Genomic DNA, 22,264 nt, shown 5'->3' with positions numbered 1-22,264 from the left:
GGAACCAGAGGGAGGGGGCTCGACGAAAATTTTAGGTGAGAAAGAGAAGCTGGGTTCCACGCGGCCCCCGGAGCCGGGCCTGAGAATGCCCACGGGGCGCCGAGGCGGGGGCCGCGGCCCGGCCCGGGGCGGAGGCGGCCGCAAGTCCTTGTGAGCCGAGGCCGGAGCGCGCGGGGGGCGGGGAGGCAGCGGGAGGAGGGGATGCGGAGGGCGCTCCCGCGGCGGCAGGCGGGCGAGAAGGGAGGAGCGGCGCGAGCGGCCGGAGCGGCGCAGGGCCCGAGGCGTGCATGGCGCGCCCTGAGCCTGGCTCCCGCGGGCCCCCCCGGAGCGCCCCTGGGGCGCAGCGGCTTTTGGGCGGGCCCCTGCCGGCCGGCTGCCTCTGAGTCCCGGCCCTCGATTTCTGGATGCCGTGCTCCCCGGGAGAAGCCCGCCTGCGTTGGGGCAGAAGGGCGGCAGCGCCGCGCCGGATTCCGCCCTCTGCCTAGTCCTTCAGCACCCGGCCGCCGTGGGCCCGCCGCCGGCTGCGAGGAGCCTGGAGCTGGCGGAGCCGGCGCGACAGTCCTCCTGGGCCGGCGGGTCCGGGCCAGCTCCGCTTCGTTTTGGGGGAGGAGGGAGACGAGAGGGGAAGGGCCGCGCTGCGGGAGCCGGTCCTCGCCCCCGCCCCCTGCGCGGACGCGCTGAAGGCTCGGCTGGGCTCGGCTTTCGCGGGGCCACGCTCCCACTCTCGCCGCGGGAGGTGGGGGATGCGGGCGACGGCCCCCCCCCGGGCTCCAGGACCCTCCCCCCAGGGCTCCGGAGCTGTTGCTCCGCCTGCCGCCCCCTCCCCCGTCCTCTCCACCCTCCATCCCACCTCCCCACCCCTCATGAGAAAATAATGCTGGCTGGCGCTCGTACCTCCCAGTCGCTCCCAGTCCGCCGCGAGGAAAGGGCACCCGCTAGGTGTCCACGCCGGGACCCCCGCCGAGCCGCCCCAGCCGCCGCCGAGCCGCGCGTGCCCCTGGGCTCCGCTCAGGCATAATCTGCGAGCGCCGCGCCCGGGCATTGGCAGCCCCGGGGAGGCGCCGCCTGCAAGGACACCTCTCCGTCCCGCCTCGTCCGCAACTCTGGTCCCTGTCGAGCTCGACGCGAGCCAGGAGTCCGGACGTCCCTCTGCGCGCGGCGCAGCAGCTCCGCCGGTCCCCGCGGCCCCCGCTGGGCGCCAACTCCGCCTCGGACCTGGGACTCCCGACTCGGATTCTCAGCCACTTCTTATCTCCGGGCTGCGCCTACCTCCCAGCTCGCCCTCCTTCTCCGCTCAGGACGGGGGTGCCAAGATGCCCCGCTGCTGCGCAGGGCCCCGGGCCGCCCCCGACGAGTGACCCCAGCCTGGTCCCCCTGCTCGGCCGTCCGCCCTCCCCTTGGAGACCCCCGGCCCGGCCCCCGGGGGAGGAGGCAGAAGACGAGGCCGAGAGGGGGATGTCCGGCTCCAAAAGCGTGAGCCCCCCGGGCTACGCGGCATTGACAGCGGCAGCACCCGCATCCCGGGGAAGCTCGGAACACCGCTCCGCGTGGGGAGCGGCCGATTCCCGCGCCAATGGCTACCCCCACACCCCTGGGGGTTCGGTCCGCGGCTCCACCAAGAAACCTGGGGGGGCGGTGACCCCGCAGCAGCAGCAGCGCCTGGCCAGCCGCTGGCGCCGCGACGACGACGACGAGGATCCTCCGCTGAGTGGCGACGACCCCCTGGCCGGGGGCTTCGGCTTCAGTTTCCGCTCCAAGTCCGCCTGGCAGGAGCGCGGCGGCGACGACTGCGCTCGCGGCAGCCGGCGGCAGCGACCGGGCGCGGCCGGCGGGGGCAGCACCCGGGCGCCCCCTGCGGGCGGCGGCGGCGGCTCGGCGGCCTCCGCGGCCGCAGCGGGAGGGACAGAGGTGCGCCCCCGCTCGGTGGAGTTGGGCCTGGAGGAGCGGCGGGGCAAGGGCCGTGCGGCCGACGAGCTGGAGGCCGGCGCCATCGAGGGCGACGAAGGGCCTCGGGATGGTGGCAACTTGGCGGGCGCGGGCGCGGGCGCGGGCCCCGGCGCGGTTCTGTCGCTGGGCGCCTGCTGCCTGGCGCTGCTGCAGATATTCCGCTCCAAGAAGTTCCCGTCGGACAAGCTGGAGCGGCTGTACCAGCGCTACTTTTTCCGTCTGAACCAGAGCAGCCTCACCATGCTCATGGCCGTGCTGGTGCTGGTGTGCCTCGTCATGTTGGCCTTCCACGCGGCGCGGCCACCGCTCCAGGTGCCCTACCTGTCCGTGCTGGCGGCCGCCGTGGGCGCGATCCTCGTGATGGCCGTGCTCTGCAACCGCGCCGCCTTCCACCAGGACCACATGGGCCTGGCCTGCTATGCGCTGATTGCGGTGGTGCTGGTGGTCCAGGTGGTGGGCCTGCTGCTGCCCCAGCCGCGCAGCGCCTCGGAGGGCATCTGGTGGACCGTGTTCTTCATCTACACCATCTACACGCTGCTGCCCGTGCGCATGCGGGCCGCGGTGCTCAGCGGGGTACTCCTGTCTGCCCTCCACTTGGCGATTGCCCTGCACACCAACGCCCAGGACCAGTTCCTGCTCAAGCAGGTAAGGGCCCACCTGGCCGCAGGGACTGCATTGTGGGGCCAGCAGGCCAGACATCCCACCCTCGCCCTTCTAAAGTGGCAAAAGGGGCAGAGACATGGCTGTGTCATCTGTGTGGTGTCTTCCAGCCCCTTAACCCGCTCTCAGCCCTAGCATTTTCATTTGAAAGGAGTGCCTTGCATTATATGTAATGTTGCTGGCGCCGCAGCAACACGCACTAAACCATAACCATTATTGTCGAGATGAGAATGAGGAAGGATTTGGAGCAGTTCCCTTTTCTTCCTGTGCTTCTGTCCCTGTATATGTAGAAAGGCCCCTGACACAAGCGGCTGGACCCTATAGCAGATCCCCCCTCCCTAGAGCTACTGCTGGTTTGTTGGGGAGTCCTGGGTAAAGGGCTGGGGAGAGCAGACCGTGGGCACCCTTTGCCCAGTCTTAAGCAACAGGAATGATAACCTTGCCAGCTGTCTGAGGCTGGAACTGACAAGTTGTTTCGTTTACAAAAGTGCCCCAAGCCAAAAAGCTGCTGCCAGCAAAGGTAGGAAGGTGCTTCTGAGATGTGTGGTGGCAGGCCCCCTGTTTGCCTGAGCAGAAAGCTAATGTTGGACATTGTGACCCCTTCTTATTGATGTTCCTGGTTCTTGCCTGTTTTTTTTTTGTTTTTTTTTTGTTTTGTTTTTTAATCCCTGCTGGGACTGGTTGGGTGAACCTAGAACAGTGAGACTTGGGAGAAAATAAAACTTTGTTAACTGGTGACTCCACTGAAGGGTTTTGGGAGAGAGGAATACTTGCCATCCTGCCCTCAGGGTGAGACCAGTGCCTCCGATGGGCACACCTTCTCCTTTTAGCAGTCCCCTTGTCTGTGGCTCCATGGACCTCACCCACTGACCCTGCTGAGCCTGCTGGTTTGCATTTAGCTCAACTGGGAGAGAGTCAAACGGGCCCGTGTTGTGGGCTAGCAGTCCCTTGACCACGGTGCCCACTGCAACCCTCTGAGGCTGTTTGCCGTCTCTAGAGAACCTCTTAACTATATTCCATTGTCATTGCCTTCCTCCTCCCCAACTCGGATGCCATTCTCAGGCTTTGATCCTGTTGAGGGCGAACTCTTTCTCGAGGCATGTTCCTGTGCCCCCTGACTCTCACCCAGGGAATAGCACCGGCATGCACTCCAGGGCTCTCTGCTCTAGCTGCACTTCCAAAGTGCTCCATGACTGGAAAAGAGGGCACCTGCAAGCTCTCTGGGCCTCAGGTTCCTTTTTGAGAGAATGAGAGGCTCCTTTACTGTTCTACCCTCCTCTGTCCCAGCCCTCACCTGCGAGGGGCCCTCTCCTTCCATTCCAGCTGCACTGGCCTCTCCCTCTTCTGCATGGTAACAATGGAGTCAGAGCCACGGAGGGGAGCACTTACTGTTCTCCAGGCTCCGTTGGTTTTGCTTCTCATTCAATGTGAGCCCCTTGGACTCAGGAATCCTGAATTGTATGGGTTTTCCCTCTTCTACCCTCTCTTGTCTAGCACAGTGCAGGGGACTTAGGAGGGATTTAATAACTGTTGCCAGTTTGGTTGGGTTCCAATGAGTGGAGTAGGTGGGGCTGTTTAATGCTAAGTTGAAGATCCGGGATCAGAAGAAAAACTTTAGACATCAGCTTTGAACTTGAGAGAAACCTATTGAGAGATGATGGTTTTTAAAAAATTAACTATTACTGTTAGTGCTTTAAAGGCTTCAGCTACTTTGACATGAGGACCCAAGCTGTCACATGGGTGTTGCATCTTTGGGGGTTGTTCCTGGCTTGGATGGGTGTAGCTTTTCTGCAGGGGGAAGGGCATGTCATCCACACAGAGCGGAAGAGATTTCCAGGATCGTTTAGACCAGACTGGGAGGCAGGGTCTGATTACAGCCGTAGCAATCCTGCATGTATGATTTCCAGAGATTGGAGTCAGATCCCAGGGAGAGAGTGCTGAACCTGAGGGACTCCAGCTCCATGTTAGCATGAAAATGTCATTGCAGCAACAGTGCCTGGCTTCCCCTGCTAGTTCCTCAGGCCAGTTCCTCTTTTCTTCTCCCCATCTCTACCAGTCCCCCACCCTCGGCTTGTTTTACCCACTGTGGCCTTTAGACCTTTGCTTGGGTGTAGGCTTTTGGGTGGATTTACACTTAACTTCTCAAGATCTCCCTTGAGCATAGCAGAGCTTGTTAGGAATGGTCCCCTACAAGGGAATGCAACTGCTATTTCTTTTTGGCTTCAGAGAAAACTGTATTCTTTTGTTTGTATTTGATTTACTTTTTTGATTGTGTCTGATGTAAAATTTTTATTTCTTGAGCAACGGTGGGAAAATATAAGTGGGACAGTCCAGCGTTAACGTCTGCCTCAGGTTACCCCAGAGTGGCAGGCAGTTGAGGATGGCTTGGGTTAGATGCCATCCCTCCTAAGTACCCTGTACTGTGCTAGACAAGAGATGGTAGAAGAGGGAAAACCCCTGTAATTCAGGATTCCTCAGTCCAAGGGACTTACACGCTCATTTCTTTGATGAGGACCCTGGTCCAGGGACATGGGGCAGCAGTGTCATGGGCGCCCAGTAGGCCCCCAGGAAACTATTGGCATTTCTTCACTTCTCTTCCTGCGAGGCTGGCCCCCTCGGACCCTGGTACTTTATTCTTCCCCAGCCCCTCGTATGTTTGGAGCTCTGCCCTTTGCTCCAATTAGGAGGAGAAAACATTTGGTTTCTTAACAGGTGCCTTCTGATGGATTTTACTTAGAGAGGATGGAGACGCAAGGTGGGGCAGTCCTCTTTGGGGGATGATGTTTTTTCTTCTCCTCATGACATCTCTGGCTCTCGCTCTTCCCCTGGTGTCCTCCTGCCCCCCCCTGCTCTTCCTCTCTCACTTCCTCTCTCTCCCCTCCCCCTCTATTCCCCTGTTGCTCTCTGTCCACCTCTCCTCTGCTTGCCTGCCTGCTCTTCTCCATCTCTTACTCGCCATCTGCAGCCTCTCAGCCTCTCCTTCTGTGCTCTTGTCTCACTGTGGTCTCCTCAGTGGAGTACAGTAGGAGCGTCACAGGGTTGTTTTTTTTCTCCTTCTTTGCGTGTTACAAGTCCCTCTGCTACACCCATACCATAAATAACACTCGAGCATCTGCCAAACACATTCCTCACTTGTGTTAATAGGCTGTGATGATGCCGGAGCCTGTTGCCATGGCAACCTCATTTTTGTTTGACTGTATCCCACTCTGCTACTTAAAGCTCTGCGTGCACTCACACACAAACAGGCACGCTCACACAACTATTACATATGCTGAGCTATTAAAGGTTATTTTGGAGGAAAATCTCTGAGCCTTGTGAGGGTGGGTGGTCATTTTGCCAAGGAGAGGAGCGTTTTCACTGTCTGGTGTTACTTTAGGAGGTGATAATGGATGGAAGAGCTCTTTGGAAAGTAGAGAGTTCTGTTCAGTGTGGGGTATTATTATTCTGCAGCCACATTAAACCTGCCTGAGGGACCCCATGTGGGTCCTGTGAGCGTGGAAGAGCTGTTAGGGGAGGTTGCCCGGGGAGCTGTTGGAGGTTGTCCTTGCAGTGTGGGATGACCCATCCTCCACCCAGCCTCCCTGCAGCTCCTCCTTCTCTTCCCTCTAACCCTTTTGGAGAAACTTAGTGATTTTCTGCATTTCATCCTTGGTGCCTGTTTGAACCCACAACTGTCACCAGTTGTTCAAGATATCAGAAAGGCACAGACACTGTGTGGGTGATGTCTGTGACTGTGTGAGTGCCTGCAGGGAGGAGGCTGGGAATGGATGGGGGTGGGAGCCGACTGCTGTGGTTACCAAGGGGTGGGTACGGGTGTGCGTGTGTGTGCGTGTGGGTATGTCTCTAATGTGGGCTGGCCACAGATAGTGGATGCCTGTTATGCAGATGTGTCTGTCACGTGGGTTGGCCCCCGTGGTGTGTGTGTCTGACTGTTCCATGGCTGGCCCAGGTGATGGAGGTCGGCCTGGGAAACCTTTGTGTTGACTTTGAAAGGAGATCATTGCAGCTCTGTCCTGTTTATTCTTGGCTGGTGAGTGGCTTCCTGTGGCTGCTTGCCTTTCTGATTCTGGGCCTTGAACGCCCTTCTGACCTTGACCTTTGACTTCTTAGGGAAGTACCTTGGATGCACCCCCACCCCCTTTCCATAATGAGGCCAGGGGCTAGACTTGAGTGGTTAGCTCCCCTGACCCATGGAGTCCCCCCTTTCCCTTTCAGACACCTTTTCGGTTACTCACCGCTCAGCTGCCCAGTGAGCTCCACTGAAGGGCTGCCTCCTGGTTCTGGAACTTGGCCCTGAGGCCTGTTTGGTGGGTCATTGTGGCTGCCCCATGTGTGCTCCTGGCAACCACTGCCTGGCTGACCGCCTGGGTGGTGTGGAGGGGGACACAATTCAACTGCAACCACAGGGAACTGGGAATGGCCTGCTACCAATTACTTCCCCAACACCCGCATTCCTGGACAGAGAAATTGGCCTTTGTGAACCCCAGCAGCACAGCAGGTTGGGGTGGGGGTTGGTGCTGCTTTTGCAGCTGAGGAGGGTCTCCTTGTCTTGCCTCAAGGCTAATTGTATTTGCCAATTAGTTTTGCTAATTGCTTTCGATTAAGTTGCCTTCTCTATGGGTGGGAAGGGGGTGCTTAGAGGTGAACAGAAGCCTCTGGGGGTGGGGGTTGAGCAGGCTTCTAGAGGGGGGCGGTCATTTCCTAGACCCCAGGGATGCCTCTATTTCTGTGAGGAGGACTGTGGGAATAGCAGAGACCCAGCAAGGAGCAGAGTGATCAGCTGCTGTATTTGCAGAATGTTCACTGTTAATAATTCAATGTAAGTTTTGATCTGAAGCAAGAGCAGGAGGTCTATGTTTTGTGGAACGTAGAATAGTATGCTCATGTTCCTGTACAGAGAAGACACAGACGGTGTCTTAAACCCCATCACGGAGACCGGCCCAGCCTCTCAGAAGTGCTATAAATCAGCTTCACAGGCCTGGACAGCACCTTTCCTGCACAGACGGGCCCTGTCCAGGAGTCAGGGCTGGGGCCAGTGCTGGGCTGGGCCTGCTGGTCTCCGGAGAGGTGTGACTAGAGTTCCCACCTTGGTTCCAGCAGGAGATGGGGTGTGTGTTGGGGAGAAGGGCACCGCATGTGGAAGCCTCCCTGTGATTGTACCAGCCTCTTACTGGGTAACCTCCAGTCCACAGCTGCCCGCTAGCACCTCAGTTAACTTTGTCTTGTGGTTGGTCCAGATGGTAGTCGTTTGCAGAGCAGGAGCAGGAGCCTGTGCTGGGATTGGAAACAGCTTGCTCTGGGAGCTCTGATATGGGCCCATTGACCCTCTGGGTGCAGTTACATAAGTTATGTTGTAGCATATCCTCCATCCATGCGTGCCAGATGAGGGTAGCTAGCTGATGGAGGGCGGGATCAGCATTCATCTTCTCTCCCAAACATGAAACTTCATGAAGACAGTTGGAAAGCCCTGCTTTCCCTACCTTATCTCAGAGCAATGTCCAAGTCTAGAACAGAGAAGATCTCTCTTTACAGCAGCCTGAACAAAATCTGGGGGTTGCCAGTTATGGGACCATGAGCTTAATGTGAGTCTGCATTCTGGGCTGGCTGTTGGGAAAGACCAACGGGGCCTGGGTTAGGTTCATAGGCAAATCCGGTTCATAGGAGGATCGAAGTCCCCCCTGAAGCATCTTGCTCGATGCTAGAATTCAGAGGACTGGAAGTCCTTGACTTCTCAGAGAACATCTGAAAGGAGGGGGGTATTTAGCTTGGAGGAGAACAGGCTGTAGCAAGGTAAGAAAACCTGGAGAGACGGTCAAGCCATTATTGCTGGGATCCCTGTTGTCAGATAGTAGAAGAGGGACTACATTTAGTTTCGGTTGCTCCCAAGGGCAGGGTTGGGGGTAATGGGTGGAAATAGTTGACAGACTTCAGCTCCAGGTAGGAGTTCCCTTCCTAGTCTTTGGGGTTTCAGCCATCAAACCAGATGCCTCCTGGGGTAGCCAGCTGTGCCAGTGGAGATGGTCAGGTGGAACCTGCATGGCTGTCTGCCAGGCTTGTTTCTGAGGAAATGGAAGGTTCTGCTTCCAAAAGCCTGGGGTGGGGCCAGGATTGGATCTATTTTTTTTCAACAGCTTGGATCTAGTTTTCAAAGCTCCCAAGTGGTCTTGATGACCAACTCTTAAGTTTGGGATCTTTGGCACAGATAACTGCTCAGGTCACACCCAACCCTAGGATTGGTATCTGTGGTTTGGTATCTTGCAACAGCATGACTGTCTCCTAAAGTCCATTGATGTGTCCTACCATCGTGCCCATCTCAGCTTTAGTGTAGAGAAAGCAAAATCACTGCAGACCCATCTGGAGATGTACAGGTGGGGCTGGTGTGAGTACTGATACAGGGATGTAGACATGGAAGGCAAGTGGCAATGACGGAATAGGAGGGGAAGGGTGCCCCAGACCTGGACTCATATTCTCCTCTTGTTCCTCCTCCCAACCATTCTCAGCCCCCCCCCCCCTTCCTGTTTGAGGCAAAGCAGTCCATGGCTCACCATTAGTGGAGGTTGGGGGGTTTCAGCAGAAAGACGGACCTCGGTTTAGTCCTGGTTTATTCATTTAATTTGTCTGGTAAGTGAATATTAAAAACCTTGGGGATATCCAGGTCTGGAACAGATAGTAAAGAATGAGGAGATCAGGTATTGAGGAGGGAGGCTAGAGGTAGGGACTTAGGAGATGGTTTGAAGGAGAAAGAGTAGGAAGGAAAGGAAGAGGAGATTGGAACTCTGAGTGTGGGGAGGGGGAAGAGCTTGGAAGTGGGGGCAGGGATGCTCTCCGGGAACAATGAAATACAGTCACAGGAAAGGGGGGGGGGGGGTGATAGACAAACAAACACTGAGAAACAGTAGTGGCTTTATTGTTTAGGCCAGCCTCATGTGTCAGCGTGAAATCCACCCCGCTTCACCACCCCTACTGTCTCTTTCTCTGGGAGGGTTAGGAGCTGTGGCTTCTGGGCTTGAGGTTTCCTGACCTCACACTGGGGTGGTCCTGACTCCCCTCTCCTTAGGGATTCCCCGGGCTTTTTATCACGAAGCTCACTGAAATCCTAGTTGGCTTTTGGAAGGATTCCTGAGGGACCCAGTGCCAGCCTCAGTGCCCTGGCACATAGTAGGTGCTCAGTGAGGGCTTGTTTGAATGAATGAATAACTGCGTGAATGGGTGGTACGGTGGGTGGACAGCTGCACGCAGACTCTCGGCTGTGCCGAAGTGCTAGACCAACACCTCCACAGAAGGAAGCGATGTAGCTCTGCTTGGAAGCCTATTTCGGGGGATTGTGATCCTAAACTCCGAGCAGGGCTTCCCAAATCCCTCCTCTGCCATTTAAAATGTGTGCCTTCCTGGAAACAGAGAACTGTTGCCTGGCACTGCCGGAACGATATCACTTCACAGATTTGAAAACCATTATTAAGTCATTCTTTTGACTTCTCCCTATTCATTCAGACAACAACCATTTATTAGGTGCCTACTGTGTACCAGGCACTGTGCTAGGCCGAGGGAGTTCCAAGATGATTCAACCTGCGTCCTAGCTTCTAGAATGGCCTTTAGCTCAGACTCTCCCACTAAATGTCCTTTGAAGGGACATTAATGGATGTTTCACGCATTCAGTTCGGTGTCAAATAACTTTAGGAAATACTGGGTTAAACAGAATTCTTTACTATAGGACTTTAAAGCTGTTAGTATGTTAATATGTACGAAAATTTTCCCATATCAAACATATTTGACCCCAGAACCAGTTTTTCAAGGAACATAATAGGGGGCATCTGTGTTTGTTTAAACTCACTGCTGCAGGGGGCGGAGTTTATCAGGGTCCAGCCCCTGCCTCTGGGGCAGACCTAGGCAGACTAATCTAGACAGGGGACTTGCCTCCCTCAGGAAGGAGATTGCCAGCTTGCATCCGCTAGCTGCCTGTTTTAAAGTCTCATTCCCCATCTGGGTCCAAAATCCTTTATTCAATAAACTGACGGGGCTGGAAGGGACCAGGGAGATGCCTCCTTTATCTAGTTTCAGTTTCTCTTACGGGTTTCTGTGGCATCTTTACTGCAAGCCTGGCACTGGGCTTATCCCTCACATACATGGCCTCATTTAATCGTAATATCACCCCTGTGAGAAAGACATTTTTATCCCCATTTCCGGCTGCAGAAACTGCAATAAGAGAAAGTAAGTCCCTTCCCCAAGGTCACACAGCTAGTGAGCATAGCAGATGGTTCAGTGCCTGCCCATATTCCCTGGGCATGTACCTTTCCACTCTTGCCAGCCAGACGTCCAGCTGTCAGCACCTGCGGGCTTTCTTTCTCTGGCTCCGAGCCCCTTTGTCTGCTCCTGGGGCAGGTCAGAAGTGCTGGGCAGTGACCATCCCAGAGCAGCTCTCAACCAATGACTGTTGGGTGCTGGTGGATAAATACCCCAGCTCCCTTGCCCCCGGGGTGAGGGGAGTGTAACTCTGGGGCATGTTTTTCATGGGTTCCCAATCCCGCAGAAGGATTCGGCTCTGGTTGTCCACAGGGGTAACAGGCTTGAAACTTTCTGTGTGCGACTTTCGTCCTTTCCTTTTCTCACTTCTCCACACCCTTTCTAAGGTTTCCTGGAGTCACCTTCCAGATAGACCACTTGTTCTCCAATCCTTGCCTCAGGGTCTTTTTCTAGGGAAGTCCACATTGAGAGTGGAGAAGGTAGGAGTCTAACCGGATTTGACTTGAACACCAGGGAGGGGAGAGGCCGCCTACTGAAGCGAAAAGGCAGGTGCGGAACTCTAAGGCAGACTCAGCCCCTAAGCCTGCCTTGGCCTCTCACGCCCATTTGCTAACATATGTTTGCTGCTAGTGCTAGTAGAGTGGTTGCTGGACTAGAAGAATTGTGTGAAATTTAAAGAACAACAAATATACGTATATTTTAATTTTTTTCTGCTTTTTTTTTTTTAAAATATATTTTATTGATTTTTTACAGAGAGGAAGGGAGAGAGATAGAGAGTTAGAAACATCGATGAGAGAGAAACATCGATCAGCTGCCTCCTGCACACTCCCTACTGGGGATGTGCCCGCAACCCAGGTACATGCCCTTGACCAGAATCGAACCCGGGACCTTTCAGTCCGCAGGCCGATGCTCTATCCACTGAGCCAAACCGGTTTCGGCTGCTTTTTTTTTTTTTTTTTAAATCTCTGCTTCCTAAAAATGTGTGGCTTTCTATTTATTCCCTAGGCAGTGGCTCAAATATCAGCCAAAAGACTCAAATGCTTTTACATTGATTAGCATTTTATAGCTGACAAAGGACTTTACCAAGTGTGATCTGCTGACAGCTCTGAGGAGGTGATGGGTAAAGAGGGGCAGGCACTGGCTTTGGGGCTCATGGACCCAGGGGCCCAGGGAAAAACCCTGGTTATATGATCCTGGCTAAGTCGCCTAACCCTTTCTCAATCAGTTTCCTCTCTGTAAAGTGGGGATAATAGATTCTGACTGACAGGATCTGTTGTTGGTTGGTCCAAACAAGTTAATGCATGTAGGGGTGCTCATAATTACAGATCTGTTTCAGAGAGGAGGAGGTAAAGGTTCAGAGAGGTTGAGTGACCTCATTTAGGTCACACTGCTAGTTCATTAGCTTAGAAGCTGCTATACAAATCCAGATCTGATACCAAATGCAGTGTCTGAATTTTCACAGTGGGCGGGGCTCTGGGTCCGCCCCGTGGTGCCTGCAGAAGCAGCAGAAGGCACAGCTGCTCTCCAGCAGTTGTCTGTTCGGTTTTGGAACGCACGGTTTTAAATGTGTGATGGCCTCCCTTCCCTCGTGGTGTCTGGCTCAGATGGGCATTAAATGACTTGTCATTTCCTGAGCCTGCAGTGATGCTGCGAGGGAAGGCAGCGCTGAAGTGTTCAGGGGGCACCTGGGAGCAGATGTTTACCTGTGAAGAGCCCCTGAGTGGTTTTGTGGATGAGACCCAGAAGAGGGGGTCAGAGTGAGGCTAGGAGAGCTCAGCTCTGGGGGTGAGGCTGCCTTATATCCAGTCAGGGTGGCATAAGTGGGGCAGGGAAGGGGAGGGAGGAGGCTCCTGGGGACACACAGGATCACTTCCTGGTACATCTTGGAGGTCAAGACTTGGGGTCTTTCTGCCAAGGAGCATCCAGTCGATACGCAGTGTAGAGCTTCCTAGTGCATTTCTAGGATGCGTTTTAAGCCCAGCCCCCCCAGAACCATCAACCCCTCAAACGTAACTCAGATATCCTTTAGCTCAGCTTCAGATCCACTCCTGTCCCTCTCACTCTTCACGAGGAAACTAGGAAAAATGAGACTCCTGCCCAAGGGCCATTCCTTTTGCTAAGTGGATTTTCCAGGTTTTATTTTCACTTTTTTTTTTAAGGGGGGGGGGCTGTGTGGAAAGGCTATTTATTTGTACTTAACATGCCCAAGTCCCCAGTCTTCCTCTGGCCAAGTCCCTGAGGGATCCGTCCATCTGCATGACTGGCCCCCAGGCAGCAATACCACCTGGAAAGTGCCTTGGCCCTGACCTCTCCGCTGAGGCTGCTGCCCAGGGAGAGGGGCCAAGCTGCACCCCCAGTGGACAGGGCAGGCTTGTGCCCCTCCAGGGGCCCTGCCTTCGTAACAGCTCTTGCTGTGAATCTAAATTGTCCAATACTTTGAACAATACAAATAAATTTAAAAACATATAAAAATAAATTAGAAACATCCTCTTCTTTTTCTCTGTAGCACTTATGCTGGTTTGTGATTTTATCTTGGTGGGTAATTTTATCTATCAGTCTATTCAACCGTCAGCCCTCTGAGGGCTGGGGCCTTGTCTATGTTAATGCCTGAATATTTACTGAATGTTACTGACTTTCTGACCTTTACTCGCCCAGCACTGTGGGAAGAAGGCAGATAAGTTCCCATCCTCAGGTTCCACAAGGGCTTCTGACTCTTGGCAGGGAGGGGTCCCTCCCTCATGGTGCTCTCTTCCTGGACAGGGCAAGCTTGTCCTCTAGGCAGGGGGCCATGTGCATGGGGTCTCCGTCTAGAAAAACACTGGCTTTCACTTTCATTCTCCTCCTTCTCTTGATGGCCCACTGAACAGTCAGGTGCTGTCTGGGAGGACAGCAGGTGCACCCATTTGCTTCCCCTCCTGTCCTTGGTCTCTCGTCTTCTCATCTTTCCTCTGATGTCCTTTCCTGCTCCGTGAGTCCTCCCCATGCCCCTCTTTCCAGGTGTAAAATGTGGGGTGAACCTCAGAAACTCACCTGGAGGCAAGTTCAAGTGTAAGGACAAGAAACATGAACATGGACACTGCACAAATTCCAAAAAGTATTCTTCAGTGTTTCCCAAGAAATCCCATGAAACAGAACTTCTTTCAGAGTGTTATCAACTTCCTCATGGTTGAGTGCAGTGCGTGTGTCCGCCTCCGTTTTTCACCTCACATGCCCACGGTGGGCAATTAACTTTCTGGGTGGGATAATGTTAAGTAACCCGTCAGAGCTTACGGTGTGGGAAGTGATGGCACAGGTAGGAGTTTTTACATAACTCCGTCTCCAGGCTCACCTGGCGCGGCCTGGGCACCAGCATTCGTAGTGTTCCCGGAGCTGCTGATGTGCACGGGGCTGAGAACTCCTTCCCCGAGCCTCCCTCCATCAGCAGAGAGATCATGTGGATGACGCTGAGCCTGATTTATGGAGATATTGAAAGGCGAGTTGTTTATATTGAAAGGGTTTATTGCGGTGATTCAGTAGAGAATGATGGCCACTAAAAATTATTGCAGGCGTGTAATAGGGGAAGAAAATTTGGTTGGTGGTTGGTGTATAAAATCTTGTCAGGCAGGGCTGTGGCTTGGTGTATTTATGTTGCTCTTATCACCAGCAATTAGCCCCAAACATGGCTCCGTAAATGGCTTAGTGCAGTGCTATGAAAACTGCAAGAACATTTTAGGAAATGACTACACCATGAGCCTCAGCTATCTCTGCAGAGCAGCAAATCTCACGACAGTCCTGACAGCCTGTTAGCTACAAACCAATACCTATTGATTGGATTAACTCTTCCCTGTCTGTTGTCTGTGATATTTCCCTTTGGAGTGGCGAGAAATGGTATAGACACCTGTGGCCTGCCCACCTCCAGCAGCGCTCATTCGTCTGTGTTTCCCTCCAAGTAGAACAGTGTAGTAGATGCTTAGTAAAATTTGTTGGATGAATTTGCTCAAAGTTACACAGCAGGGAAATAGCAATGTTAGTCCAGTTATTACCACTATTACTTTTTCTGTGTCTCTTAAGGTCATGAAATATAGACAGAAAATTATATAATTATCGATTTCCTGTCCGCATTTATTGTTATCAGCACGCGTGGCACAGACTGAGGTGATGTGCAGAGGGTGGAGAGGTGTGGCTTGCACTCTGAAAGGGTTTCCTTCCTGTCCACGTTGAGGCCACATCTTTCCTAGCATCAGGGCCAGAAGCACCAGGGTTCAGCTGCAGCCCTCGTGCTACACAAGGACTGTGAGAAGTGCGTGAAGCTGGGGTCCATCTGAGGACTGAGAGGATTGAGAAGTGCCAGGTGCATGGGGCTGAGGCCTGGGGAGATGTCCTTGGGATAAATCCTCCCCGAATGACCACATGTGGTTTATGATGTGGTCTTTTATGGAAAGGGGTTATCTGGGGAGAGTTAATTTTGGATGCCTGCTTTACATTTATTTTTAAAGTGGAATATTTCTCCGGCATTGGTGACAATGGCCTAGAAAAGCCGGCTTAGTCACTATCTCATATCTTCTCCATGTGGGGTGTTGCTGCCCCTGCTTTTCCCACCTGATGTCCATCAGTAGGGCTGGCTTAAAGGTGTGTCGCCCTCTCCCTCTGAGGCCTCAGGGTGATTTCCCTGGCAGACAGGTCTGTGGGTAACTCCTGCTGGTCTGAAGTGGGATCTTCCTGTATGGGGGATGGGTGGGGCAGCCCCCTGGGCGGCTCTTCGCATCTCTTGGGAGGCAGTAATGGCCTCTCGGCGAGGCCTTTCTGGGCCGTGGCCAAGTCCATAGGATCAGTTCTAGCCTGCCTTCCCCACAGTCTTTTATTCTTTACTTTTGCTCTGAATTTTCTGAAAATAACAGAAAAATCACCTGAAGCCTGGATTTAAAGAACAGACCTGGTTTCTCTTAAGGGGACGAAAAGATACGGAATGCTGCATCCCTCTTCCCCAGTCTGGAGCGGGAAGGGGCGTCTCGTGGGCTGACCCTGGAGCTTCTGTGCCGTGAGGAGGTGGGAGAAAGGAGGAGGCCTTGGGAGAGGGTGTGAAAGGAGGCACCAACCCGCACACTTCGCTGAGAGCTGGGGAGAAGGGCTGAGGCTGGCCCTGGAGTGCTGTGTGGGGCATTTACTCGCTGCAGGCTGAGCTGCCCACTCTGAGGCTCCCACTGGTCTCCGCACCCCGAGCTGCTGTTAGCCTGATAGGAACAACTCTGGCCTGGGATGCGTGGGCCAGCGGCCGGGCAGGCAGGCTCGGGGGCCTGGTTGCAGTTGGGTGCGGGTGGTAGTAAAGAGTGCAGCGGGCCCTAACCAGTTTGGCTCAGTGGATAGAGCGTCGGCCTGTGGACTCAAGGGTCCCAGGTTCGATTCCGGTCGGGGGCATGTACCTTGGTTGCGGGCACATACCCGGTGGGGGGTGTGCAGGAGGTGGCTGATCGATGTTTCTCTCTCATCGATGTTTCTAACTCTCTATCCCTCTCCCTTCCTGTCTGTAAAAAAAAAATCAATAAAACATATTTAAAAAAAAGAGTGCAGCGGCTTGGAGCCTTGGGCTTCCCGGAGTTGAAGCTGGCCAAAGAGGTGGAAGGTGCCACCTGAGGGTGCCCACGCTCTCCCACTTGCTGCTGCCCCTGTCCAGCTCCACCCTTCTCCAGAACTGGTATTCAGGTGCCTCTCTCTGTTACTGTTCACTAAGTCAGAGTTATCTCCAGGCCCCTGGGAGGAAAAGCTTGCAGGAAACGACCTGATTGGCCCGTGGGGGTGAGAGAGAAGGCCTTTGTGATCTCCCTCCACCTCCGTCGAGGGCTGGAGAGGCTCTGAGCGCAGGCTCCTCTTGCTCTCTAACGTCCCCTCTGCATTTGGAGGCATGGGGCAGGCTGTGCTTTGGGAACAGAATCTCTGTTTCTTCTCCACGCGCTCGCCTCCTACTGTCCCGATGAACCCCCAGGGCCTGGGTATGGAGAGAAAGAGGACACTTCATCCTTTCTCTCGACAGAAATCTACCTCTCTGAGTTGCCCTGCCTAAAGCTAGGACAATATTGCCAATTCCTACCAATCATCACCCACAGCGCTGAGCACTTAGTAATGTATTTGACTCTCACAATCTCCCATTAGGTAGGGACTGCTTTTATTTATTTATTTTTTGGGGGGAGAATATTTTATAGATGAGAATACTGAGGCCCAGAGAAGGTGAGAGGCTTGCCTAAGGTTGCATAGTTAGAGCGCGGGACAGCGGGGCTCCAGTGCGCACACTCAGCCAGTGCTCCAGCAGCTCCCAAGCTGGTGTGGCTAAGAAGTCCCCAGGACTCTATTTGAAAATTCAATTCCTGGGACCCTTGTCAGAGTCCGATCCAGTACGTCCAGTGTAGACCCCGGGAATCTGCACCTTCACGAGGCATCCCAAAGCTTGAGGCTTGTGCCCCAGGCACACAGGTCTACCCTATAGTGCAGCGGTTCTCAACCTGTGGGTCGCGACCCCTTTGGGGGTTGAACGACCCTTTCACAGGGGTCGCCTAAGACCATCGGAAAACACATATATAATTACATATTGTTTTTGTGATTCATCACTATGCTTTAATTATGTTCAATTTGTAACAATGAAATTGGGGGTCACCACAACATGAGGAACTGTATTAAAGGGTCGCGGCGTTAGGAAGGTAGAGAACCACTGCCATTGTGCCTTCCCCGGTGGAGAAGAACTTGGAGGCAGGCAGGGTCCCTGCTCCCTGAAAAGTCGGGGAGTGTCAGGCCCCACGTAGAGGTGGAAGTTTCTGCATTAACATCCCCCGGGTGGGCTGGAGAAGGCAGACTGAGATGCTGAGGCTGCAGGTAGGAGGGGACTTTCTGCTGAGCCTGTGCCTGGCGGTTCTCAGAGGGCAGAGCTGGAGGAGGCTGTGGGGGAGGCAGGGAGAGAGGAGATGAAGAGACTGCTCTGAGGGCAGGAGGTGGGAAGTGGCCTGGAGCAGAACATATGTCCATGGCCAGAGAGAGGAGGCAGACAGCGGGGTTTCCAGGTGACTGCAGGGACACGGCTGTGATACTGCGGTGCACAGCTGCAGCACGGCAGTCCCGACAGGGAGACATCCGCCTCGGCCTCAGTTTCCTCATCTCTACAGCACAGAGCCGCTGACCTCCAAAGGTCCTCCCAGTGTGTACCTTAGCAGGTGAGGTGGGGGCAGGTAAGAAGAATGACACAACCCCGGGGGACCGAGAGTCACGTAGCCACAGTGCACACTTCATTTTCCTGCCTTGACCTTGATCGTGGATCTCTGTCCATCGATCCTTCTGGTCCATGTCCTTCCAGCTCCTTGAACTCGGCATGTCCCCAGACAAAAGTCCTCCTCCTCCCTAAACGGACATTGCTTTTGTCAGTGTCAGTTTTCTCTTTGTCTCAGTACTGGTGTCCCGTGTCTGTTGGATTGGATTATTTAACAAGTATCTACCATGTGTTAGGCACCGGGAAACCAAGGCGAATGAGTTGCAGACCCTGCCCACAAGAGCAAACCTGTAAACCTATGCACCTGGCTCCATTCTAAACGTGTTAGTGATGTCAACTCATTTGATCCCCACCACAGCCCTGTGAGGTAAGCACTGCTTATTGTCACCCCAAGTTTGAGGATGACAGATAAGGACATTGAGACATGGAAGGTCCGGTGACTTGCCCGAGCTTACACAGTGAACCGAGCAGCCTGGCTCCAAGTCTGGGCTCTTACCTCCCACATCCAGTGCACAGATGGGCATCGCACTCCCTGCGCACAGGGTGACACCTGCAGTCTCCCCGCTGAGACAGAGCACTGGTTGCAGGGGGAGGAATGGGAAGAAGTGTGGTGGCAAGGCGGGCTGGCCAGTAGGTGGGACTAGGTTGGGGAGTGTATAGATTTCCGGGCCCAGGTGGTTGGTAGTTTTTTTTGGAGGCATTGAGGATCTCTAGAAGGTTCTTTTGTAGGAGTGTAAGGGGATGTAGCCCCATCTGTATTTATAAAGGTGGCTCCAGGCTAGAGTGTGGAGTTAGAGGGAGGAGCCTCCAGGGAGAGGGGGAGTCTGGGCCGAGTGTGGAGGCTGCTGCCATTGTCCAAGGCTGGAAGCGGGTGGGGAGGATGAGGATCAGGGCCTTCAGACAAGAGGGGGGCGGGGCCTCGGAAGCACCTAGGCATTTGTCTATTAGTTTCTCCTTGCCTTGGTTGCAAGTGGTGCCAAGCCTGCTCCCTTTTGCTCTCTAACTAGGAGATCAGCTCCCCAATCTCCAGAGAACTAGCTATCACCTGGGGGTGGACCCCAGGGTCCTCCTCCTTACCTTTCCTTGGGCTTTAAATACCCCACGTCAGTCTCCTCCCTTCAAATTCCCAGGGCTTTGCCTCTATCCAGGCGTGAAGCACGCAGACATTCAGTGTCCTAGCTCCTCCTCCCTCTGGCACCCAGGAGCCCCCACCCTGCCAGCTCCTGCCCGGTGCCCAGAGATCTCAAGCTTCTGAGAACTTTCTTTCCAGGACCCCAGCTTTCTGGCCACCCTGACTCCAGCATAGTTCCTAGCGCTCCCACAGGTGCCATATGCCAGCCTCTACACACTGTCCCTTCTCAGGGCCACCTGATGGGGTGCATAATTACCCCCCTTCTTTAGTGCCCCCCTCCCCACATTAGAATGTCAGCTTCCCCAGGCAGGGACTCCTCCTGCTCACAGCTGTGTTCCCTGTGCCCGCAGGTTCAAATCCCAGCTCTCCCCTGTTCCAGTGGTGCCTCCTTGGCAGGCTCCTTGCCCTTTCAGAGCCTAAGTGTTCTCCATCCTTAGAGATGGAGTAAGAATTGCTACCCCAGGGCTGTGTTGAACATTCTGTGTGATAATGTATGCGAAGCACTTAGCATAGGGACTGCCAAGGGAAACGCCCTCAATGAATGACCTGTGGTTTGCCCCAGCTACATATAGTTTGTACTTTTAAGTTCCCACACATTATAGGAGAGCTTAGCGTTTCTCTCTCAAATTGCATTACCCCCCCCCTCCCCCGCCCACCCCATCAAAAAAAGGCTCAGTGGAAGAAAGGCTAGGTCCTGGGTCCTGGGTGTTCACCCCACCTGTGCCCCATCCTTATTCTGGCTGGTGGTCACCAAGAGACCAGTGCAGATCCTCCAGTACTGACGGGCCAGCCAGGAAGCTGGGGCCAGGACTTTCCTGGGGGAGTGTGAACCAGGGAGTGGCTGAGCCCTGTCCCCCTGAATTTTGGGGTGACTGCAGCTGAGGGAGGCTGCAGTGAAGATAGGCCTGTGACCCGCATCCCCTCAGAGGACTGGTCTAGAGAGTCTTTGAACAAAGTTTTGAAAAGTTTTGAAAGGGTCACAACCACTGGAGAACAAGGGGGCACACATCTGCTTCTCCCAGATGTGCTTCCTTGTGTAACTGCATTAAGACATGCAAACAGGCAGCAGAGGACAACAGAACCACCCACGGACCTCCGGAGGCCTCGGTGCGGAGGCAGCTTGAGCTGGTGAGGCCTGCTGGAGGGAAGGCTGGAGAGAGGTCAGTGAAAGACGAGGGATCTGGTTGGGGGTGAGTGACAGCCAGGACATTGGGTCAAGTCCCTCGCCCCCAAGTGGGTGTCTAGGTGGGGCAGAGCCCATGCAGGGGGTGAGAGATTGTGGTGATGTCCAGAACATTCCCCGGCTGGCTGGACACAGGGCTGGCCAGCTGGGTGGACGGTTGGAGGACTGCTGGGAAGTGACCTGCCGGCTTCCTGCCCGTTCATAATCATGTGTGCCCCAGCCTGGGCCCCCTTTCCCCAGTGCTGTTACCCTAACACTGAGCATGGGCCCCCCTGTTCCTGGGATGCACTCAGGCTGCCTGGGGTGGGGGTATACCAGAGCCAGAAATCATAGCAGACCCCGACCCTGGCTAATGGAAGCAGTCTCAGAATGGACCTTTTTTCCCTTTTGGCTGGATTAACATTTGGCATTTCAGGGTGCTGGCCCCATGCCCGGCTGCTCTGGCCTTCTGCCTGTCAGCTCCTTTGAGGCTATTTTTGCCATTTACTTATTTATTAACTATTATTGCTCCCCAGGACAGATGGGCACACACATACACGGACATGTACACACACACACACACACACACACACACACATGCCTTCACGCCCTCCAACTTGGAGCCTATTGGAAAAGCCAGCCTGCACCCAGCAGGCTGAACATGGGGTGCAGAAGGGGGAAATGACCAAAAGATGGTCCCCCTGAGTGAGGATGGAGGAAGGGCTGTGGAGGCAGCGACCTCCCCTCCCTCATCATTTCTCAGAAACAACCCCCACTCCCAAGGCATCTCTGTTACTGTTCTCTCGTCCTTAAGGCTGTTCATCTCCGGGAAAAGCCTGTGTGAGAGGATTGTGGATCCTGCCTGGACCATCTTTCCAGAGAAATCAGCAGGGGTCCCTGGGAGAACTAAGGGCCCCTTTGCTAGGACACAAGAGAGCACTAGCTTCCTTCCTGTGTGTGTGTGTGGGGGGGGGGGGGGGGGCGGGGGCTGTCGGGGGGACAAAGGCCCAGAGGAGGGACACTTGGCTTCTGCTTTCAGGGAGCTCCCAGCCTGGTGGACAGCCCTGGGCTCATGAGATGAATCGTTCTCAGTCCCACCCTCTGAGAGCCCAGGACGTCAGAGGACAGAGCTGAGCTGCGTGCACATGGCCGTCCACCATGCGAGCCCTCTGTCAGCAGGTTGCTAGAAGCAGAGCCCAGACCTTGACCCCTCCTGTGTGAAAGGTGCTGGGTGAGGTACAAGGTGCACGGTGTGGACCCTTGAGTGCCGTGTGATAATCCCCCCCCTCGCTTCAGTCTCATCTCAGAGCCGGCCCATCTGCTCTGAGGCTGGGGTCCCGGCCACGTCCCCCTCCCAGGACTTGACACCAGGGCTCTCAAAGGCCTGCATGGACCCAAAGGGAGACCAGAGCCAACAGCAGGGACCTTCCACCCCAGCAGCCTGGGGGCCTTTCCCCCTGGGGGTACGTGGGGCATGTGAGAAATGGGAGTGATGCTCCTGCCACCTGCAAGGCAGTGAGTGGGGAGACCCGGGGCTGGGGCAGAGGCTGCTCATGAGAGGCAGTGGTGGTGACCATGCCAGAGGGGGTGGCTCCTCATTTCCTCCCACTCAGCTGGCCTGCCCCACCTTCCCTTCTTAAGGCCTGTGCCATTCACTTTCCTGATCCCCGAGGGCCCTTCTTCTCTGCCTCAGGAAGACTGACTCTTGGGACTGGATGCTGAGTGCAGAGGCACCGCCTGCTTCTGGGCTCTGTCCTGTGGCCCTTTCTGTCTTGGGCCCCAGTGCCGGCCCTTCTCAGAATGGTGTCAGGGAGCCCCCTAAAGTCAGGAGGCTCCCCCCTTCCGTCAGATGGGGGGCTGAGAGCAGGGGCGGCATCTCCCCCATTAGACTGGG

At 54.9% G+C, this 22,264-nt stretch overlaps 1 protein-coding gene across 1 annotated transcript in view; it reads left to right on the top strand.

Moving 5' to 3' along the window:
- The first annotated feature begins 247 nt into the window (after window positions 1–247).
- ADCY5 (adenylate cyclase 5) overlaps window positions 248–22,264 on the top strand; it is a 146,703-nt gene continuing 124,686 nt past the window's right edge. The window contains exon 1 of the mRNA XM_070406349.1: window positions 248–2,592. Within this exon, the coding sequence (XP_070262450.1) occupies window positions 1,456–2,592 (1,137 nt within the window). The 5' untranslated portion in view covers window positions 248–1,455. The remainder of the gene's footprint in view (window positions 2,593–22,264) is intronic.

This window comes from Myotis yumanensis, unplaced genomic scaffold (assembly GCF_028538775.1).
Source record: "Myotis yumanensis isolate MYYU_CA2020_CCGP unplaced genomic scaffold, mMyoYum1.0.hap1 SCAF_2, whole genome shotgun sequence".
NCBI lineage: Eukaryota > Metazoa > Chordata > Mammalia > Chiroptera > Vespertilionidae > Myotis > Myotis yumanensis.
Note: the sequence above shows the minus strand (reverse complement) of the source record. Positions and strands in the feature narration are given on the sequence as shown.